Genomic DNA, 7,578 nt, shown 5'->3' with positions numbered 1-7,578 from the left:
CGTAGAAAAGAGAAACTTTCTTTGCAAATATTGTATAGGGTTAGCTCACATTAGGAAGATAAAAAGGAGCCATGTGATGGTTTTGTAACATCAAGTATCTACCAAAAGAAAAGACCTAGAATGTGCTTTCAAAGAGATAACTTGTAATTCTATGTAGGCATAATTGTTACCTTGGTTGAAGAAGAAATTAGAAACAAGTTATGTAGGATAGAAACCACTCATAAATTGCAAGCATAATTGTTACCTTGCATGAAGAAGAAATGAAAAATTCAAATGGTAGAAATGAGTTCTAAAATGGTTACATGCGTAAGCTAGAAACCATTTATAGATTGCAAATGGCAAGGCAATTTGCAATGAAAACAAAATTGGCAACTTGCAATGCAATCTAAAAACTCCTCGTAAAATTGGCATCTTGCTTTTTATGTACATAGAAATCAACGTTAATTGTGGATAAAATCCTACATCACAGTACAAGACATATATGTGGTGTCAAGGGCAATAAGAAAAGAAGTAAGATATTGAGATATGCATTTCATACAACATGAAAATACTAATGTGGATAGTAAATATTTGACACCATTATCCAAGGTGTGCCTACAATCACCCATCATTCCAATGTTTTGCAAGGTTTCAAAGAGATGTATTCTAGGTAGTGGAAGGTGTGCTTAGTTAAGTTGTAGCCATCATATCATACCAAGCTAAAGCAAAGTGATTAAACCAAAATGAGAGAGAGGACTTTTAGCATGGCACAAAAAAAATCCATTGTGGTATGTATTAAAAGCACCTATTTGTGGACCCAAGATTGGCCTACTATGCTAAGGCCAAGTGGTTATAAAGTGAGAGGCAAATACATAAAAGGATTTTGTCACCCCAACCAAAGCCAAGGGTGTGGGTGTCGAAATGTTAGCAACAAAATGAGTATAATGCTTTGGATGTGAGTATTTGATGAGTTTATGGTGAATATCTTATGTGACTTGCAAGATTAAGTGGTCATACACCTTGTAAGTTATTTTTTGCCACCTATCAAAATGCAACATTTTATGTTTCAAGATTTAAGCATTTAAACTAAAGTTGATTGAACACAAAGAAGATCCTAAGAACTCTCATATGTGCATAGAATGGATTCATGAATAGTCTCGTGTTCCCATGTTTCAAATAAAAAAGTGGAACACCCCTATCTATGTACACTATTTTTTGATGGAGGGGTTTTTCCATCATGGGTCTAGAAGAGGAATTGGAGGGATTTGGGAGGGAGAGGAGGGGGGGGGGGGCAATGTTAGGAGTTGCTAACACTTGAATATATTGGTAATAAATAAATAAAGAGTTCTTTGTAAAGTCATCGATGGCCAAAGATGAATAACACTTGAATGCCTAGATAATCAAGAAGTAAATAGTGGGGTTAGTTAAGGCATTAATGGCCATATACATTGAGAATGACTAAGAGCAAAGAAATTAAATAGCTCTCTTTTTATATATTTGCATTTGAGCATGCCTTGTTTGATTTTTAAATTACAAAATCTGTAAAGAGAATGTAAATTTCTATGCCTACATTATTAGCAAGGGGGAGGGATCACGAGAGTAAGGAAACATGGATGAACCTAAGGCATTGCATTAAAGGAGCAGCATCTTTCAGCATGCCCAACAAGAGCCTTTGCATTGTGCATAAGGCTTTGAAGTAGGTTCCTCACTTGTAGGGGGTGTGTCAAATATGGCAGGTCCTCTCCCTACATTCACACGCTATATTTAAGACAGTATCAATAATAGCAACGATGCTATCAAGGCTTTAAGCATGTTGCTAGAAACTCAGGTGAGTTAATGGTCTAGTGAGGATTTTCACAAAAGTTGAACTCATACTAGAAGCATATTCACCACGTGAAAACCAACAAAGTTATCAACCTTATCAGGCAGGTTATTATGTATTTCACAGTCTTCTCGTGGGCCTTTATAACAAGGTCTTGAGTGGGAGCATGGTTTGTGTGTTCCTCTCGAGTCTCCATTCTAGTGGGCCTCTCGGTACACAAGGTTGTGAATGGGAGCATGGTTTTTGTCCTTTGTTAAAGAAGGGAAGCATGGTTTGTGTCCTTGGTTAAAGAAGGGGAGCATGGTTTGTGTCCTTGGTTATAGAGGGGAAGGAAGTTTGATTATAAGTCGGGATTGCAAAATGATTCTCTTTAGGAAGACATGTTAGAGTTCACATGGGGCACGGACCAAGGGACAGCAAAAAGGATAAGTCAAGCCCCTATCCAACTCAAGAGTGGTGTGGTTATGAGAGACAGGTCAACTCGACCACTGAAACAACCAGGGTTAAATACTCGGGTTAAAATTATGATTGTGCAACGGGAAAAAAAAGGCAGGCTGGAGGAGTGTAGAGATGCGCTGTTGATTTACGGCTTCCTGCATGGCTGTCATATCAACGAAAAAAAAGAGTAAAAAAAGGTGTTGCGAATAAAGAGGGGGCGGGTACGTACCTATGCCAGTGGAGAGACCTCTTTAATTTTTCCCTCTAGCTAGAGCTTTCTCTGGGCAGGCTTTTTTGTTTACAATCAACCCACCCACCCCCACACACACCCACACACCCCCCCCCGAACATGGCTGCAGAAAGGCAGCACGTCGGTGTAGGAAAAAGGCTGTATTATGAAGGGCTTGGGCAGTACATCTAAAAAAAGTGCAGTAGCCGCTCAGCGCAAGCACAGCAGCGTAAACAGTTTTTGCTGTAGGAGGCTGTAGCAGTAGCAACAGTAGTAGTTGGCGTCTTTGCAGAAACCGCGGACTGCCATCATTTCAGTTCTACTACGTCGGTGTGACATTGTAATACCCTCCCCTCGCCTTCAATTTTAGAAGCCACTGTTGTTGGGTAGCCTCTAAGAAACAAGCTGCATTTGGTGGGCCTTCGCCTCCCCCTCTCTCCCTTGCTTGGCTTCATTTTCAACTCTTTCAATGCTTGCTGGCTGCAGAGTGAGAGTGATCCTTTGATGTGAAGGGCTGTAATGCGCAATGTAGTAGCACAGATGGTCTCTATGGGCAAGAACAGGTGTAAATCCAGAGCTTTGCATTGAGAGAGAGAGAGAGAGAGAGAGAGAGAGAGCCTTGCCTTGCCTTGCGGAGCCTGCAAAGAGTAGCACATTAGTGTAGGAAAAGTTAACACAGAAGAAGGGTGACCAGAGTTGCACAGAAGCATCATCTTCAAAAGGGTTGCAAACAAGAGTCACCTTGGAAAGGTTTACAGAGAAAGGTTACCTTGAAAAGGGTACCACAGTGAAGGGTCACCTTGGAAGGGGACCTATAGAAGGTGTAGCTGGTTTCCCCCCAGCCCCCCATGAGACCGAATCTCTTACCAATCTTCACCATGAAAGATAACTCACTACACACTTCCTTCACAAAATGGGGTATAATCTCTCTTTGTATCCTTGCCATACTCTCTGCCATGGCAAGCCCTTCATCCTCTGAGAGGCTCCACATCGGCCGACATCTCACTGAGCTCCAGCAAAGGCACCTTGAAGAGCATCAGATGAGCCATGTGGAGGAGTTCTACAGTGAAGAAGGGAAGAGAAGAAGCATGGCGGACACTGTGCCACCCGGCCTTGTGTTTGAGAATGATAGGCTCAGAAATGCCTACATTGCCCTGCAGGCATGGAAGAAGGTCATCTTCTCGGATCCTTTTAACTACACTGCCACCTGGGTTGGCTCTGATGTTTGCAGCTACAGAGGAGTGTTCTGTGCTGATGCCCCGGATGATCCATGCATTACCACTGTTGGTGGAATTGACTTCAACCATGCAGACTTGGCAGGCTTTCTACCGGAAGAGCTCGGTCTCCTCACGGATCTTGCCCTTCTCCACCTCAACTCTAACAGGTTAGTTTCTCTAAACTGGTGCTTGCTTCTGCAAAAGGATGCCAACTGTGTTAATTTTATTGGTAGTCTAAGGGTATTTGAAGCATTCACAGTGGTAGAATAAGGTATGTGGATTAACGTTGTTTTGAAGCATTAATCTCATATTTAGTGAAAAAAGACTCTGCCACGTCTTTGATGTGAGTTTAGCTGAGTCTTCAACTAAGATACAATGCAACAGGTTTTGTGGCATCCTGCCTCTCAGCTTCAACAAGCTCCAGCTCCTCTATGAGCTTGACCTCAGCAACAATAGGTTTGTGGGTGCTTTTCCCTCTGTGGTGCTCTCTCTGTCGAACCTACATTACCTCGACGTACGCTTCAATGAATTCGAGGGTGAGCTCCCAAGTGACCTTTTCAGCAAGAATTTGGATGCCATCTTTGTTAACAACAACCGTTTTGTCAATGGCATCCCCCTCAACCTCGGCAGCTCACCAGTCTCTGTGGTGGTCTTTGCCAATAACAAGTTCTCGGGCTGCATCCCTCCCAGCATCGGCAACATGGGTCCAAATCTCAATGAGATCATCCTCCTAAACAATCAGTTGACAGGATGCATCAACCCCAACATTGGGGAGCTTCGGAATCTGACAGTGCTGGATGTGAGCTTCAATCAGCTCAGTGGTACACTGCCGGAGACCATTGCAGAGATGGCTAGCTTGGAGCAGCTGGATGTTGCTGACAATATGTTTACAGGTGACATCCCTCCGGAAATATGTGCTCTACCCAACTTAGAAAACTTCACTTATTCTGACAACTTCTTCACTGGGGAGGCACCCAATTGTCTGGCTCTTCCATCTCGGGGAATCTCCTTCAATGACAGACTAAACTGCATTCCTGGGCGTCCGGCTCAGAAATCTTTCAAAGAGTGTGCTGCCGCTCTTTTCCATCGCAAGAGTTGTGATCAGTTTGTATGTGGTCCTCCGCCTGCTCCTGCTTCTCTTCTCCCTCCTTGGCCAATGACTCCCACTATCACCCCTCCACCCTCTCCCCCCACACCCCCACCTCCTCCACGAACTTGCCCCAATAAGCACAGGTCTCCCCCTGCGTCTATTTCCCCAGTGCCCTCTCCATCTGGTTCATCTCCCATCTTCTTCCCTCCTCCTCCAGTCACATCATCCCCTTCTCCATCGGGCTCTTCACCTACCTTCATTCCTCCCCCAGCGCCAACACCTTCAGAATCCACACCCCCAGTCAAGCCGAGTCCCTCTCCATTGGAAATCCCACCCCCTCCAATTGTTTACCCTTCCCCACCAATGGCGTTAACTAGCCCTCCGCTTTCTGCACCCCCACAACTTCCACCATCAACACGCTCTCCTCCTGCCCCACCATCACCATCACCTCCGCCTCTACTCACACCTCCACCTTCATCCCCACTGTCTCCTCTTTCTCCTCCTACATCTGAACCACCATGCCCTCCCCCTCCATCTCTTCCACCTGTATCATCTTCACCCCCTTCACCTTCTCCACCCTTATATCATTATCAATCGCCGCCTCCACCACTTCTGGAGTCGCCACCCCCTTACACTCCAGAACCTACCCCAACATCATCTTCCCCACCTCCAACAGTTTCTCCCCCTTCTGTCCGTACACCCCCACATTATGCTTATGAGTCCCCACCTCCACCTCCATCTTATGTTTACAAATCCCCTCCTCCAACGTTACCACCCCCTTCCCCCCTTCCATCTCCACCATATGTCTATGAATCCCCTCCTCTAATGGTTCCTCCTCCATCCCCACCTCCACCTCCACCTCCACCTTATGTTTACAAATCCCCTCCTCCAACGTTACCACCCCCTTCTCCCCTTCCATCTCCACCATATGTCTATGAATCCCCTCCTCCAATGGTTCCTCCTCCATCCCCACCTCCACCCTATATCTACGAGTCCCCACCTCCTCCCCCATCACCCCTTGCACCTCCACCCTATATCTATAAATCTCCGCCTCCAGTGGTTCCTCCCCCATCGCCCCTTGCAGCTCCACCCTATGTCTATGAATCCCCACCTCCAGTGGTTCCTCCCCCATCCCTCCTTTCGCCTCCACCATATGTTTATGTATCCCCCCCACCAGCTGTTCCTTCCCCGTCTCCTCGTCCCCATGTCTCCGAGTCTCCACCTCCAGTCGCTCCTCCACATGGAATCTATGAATCCCCGCCCCCAGCTTATGTATACACGTCCCCACCACCACCTCCAACAATGTCTCCACCTCCCCCCTCTCCACATGCATCTCCCCAACATCCTTTCCCATCGCCATCCTCACCTGCTGAGCCACCTTGTGAAACTGAAAAACCACAGCCTCCCTCTTTACCATCTTCTCCACCCCCTTCTGAGGATTCTTACAAATTGCCACCACCTCCCTATTCACCTCCTCCACCACCTCCATACACCTATGAATCGCCACCACCGCCCTACACCTATGAATCACCTCCACCACCTTACACGTATGAATCACCTCCACCCCCACCTCCTTACACCTATGAATCTCCTCCCCCACCTGTTTACTAGACACATATTCATTTCGGTCATCTTTGTAGCATTGTCTAACCTCCTCATGAGGTGGCCATCTCATGCAGGCGGTGCCAGTAGAAGCTCCATTTTATTTTTTTTGTCCAGAGTCATTTGACACTGAAGGAAATGGGAAGCAGAATGTCTGTATTGATGTATTGAAAACATAAAGGGGTGATTGTCCATGTGGGAAAGCAATGCAGTAGGCAACAGTGGAATTTTGTGGGCGGGCCAATGTGTGACAATGTTGTATGGTAGTTTAGCTTGATCATTGTACCTTAATTCACAGTGTTGCACTTGATTTTCTTCATGAATCAAAAGACTTGATTTTCTTCAGGAATCAAAAGATTTGTTTTAGTACTTGTCTAGGTGGGCATATCATACTGTATTGCTTTCACTTCTTTCATATGAATACCTCTTTTTTAGATGTCCTTGACACAATTTGGACAGACGTGCCAACCGCAATTTGTATGTTATTCTGCGGCAAGTGTTATTGATATGGTAGGGCTTGTAAGCTATATGCAATTCTTTGTCCAGAAGCAAACGTGCGACTTCATTGCCGGCTTTTAAGTCTACATTCCTGGCAAAGATCCCCCGTTCATACATTGGCAATCTTCACATATTTAAGAGCCATCTAGTCCGGGAGATCTTACCCAGGATCCCCCCGCCCATCATCCTGCCGTGTGAAAGGAAGGGAACATGCAGCATGCTTGTACTTGGACCAAGGCTTGTTTATGGTTCCGTTAAAAAACAGCTTTCAATTTAACCGAGAAAGTAGATTATTTATTGGCGGAGAAGGATTTACGCTAAATAGTCCTTTTCTACTATCATCCTTTCACTGTGCTCAGGTGAAACTTTGTACTATGTAGTGTAACTTTCTTGCCTAAAATTTAAAACTTCCAGTCTAAATCTGACATTGGCTTCATTTTCCAAGGACAAAATTTGTATACTTTAGTTAGAATCCTAAATCTTGGTTACAGTTACATCAACTTTTTATTTCTATTGGCATATGGCTCTATTTATTTAAATTCTTGTTTTTGTTCTATATAATTGAATTTACCATCGTTTTTTTTAAATCTCTGTCTCTCCCAATACTGGAGATTCGGAGATGATGTTGTGGAACAGAAAGAGAGAAGATGAGCACAAGTAAATGTTGTACTGGTGTTACATTGGTAAAGGCGTTAGAATAATT

At 44.8% G+C, this 7,578-nt stretch overlaps 1 protein-coding gene across 1 annotated transcript; it reads left to right on the top strand.

The window, feature by feature from the left end:
* The first annotated feature begins 2,665 nt into the window (after window positions 1-2,665).
* On the top strand, window positions 2,666-6,732 carry LOC147641821 (uncharacterized). The gene is made up of 2 exons (XM_086799991.1): window positions 2,666-3,852; window positions 4,070-6,732. Exons 1-2 carry the CDS (start codon window positions 3,317-3,319, stop codon window positions 6,384-6,386), a joined length of 2,853 nt encoding a protein of 950 aa, XP_086656117.1. The 5' UTR covers window positions 2,666-3,316; the 3' UTR covers window positions 6,387-6,732.
* Window positions 6,733-7,578: the final 846 nt, after the last annotated feature.

The sequence above is a fragment of the Cibotium barometz genome, chromosome 1 (genome assembly GCF_041138505.1).
Source record: "Cibotium barometz isolate CiBa-2024 chromosome 1, ASM4113850v1, whole genome shotgun sequence".
Lineage (NCBI taxonomy): Eukaryota > Viridiplantae > Streptophyta > Polypodiopsida > Cyatheales > Cibotiaceae > Cibotium > Cibotium barometz.
This window is presented reverse-complemented; position numbering and strand designations above follow the sequence as displayed.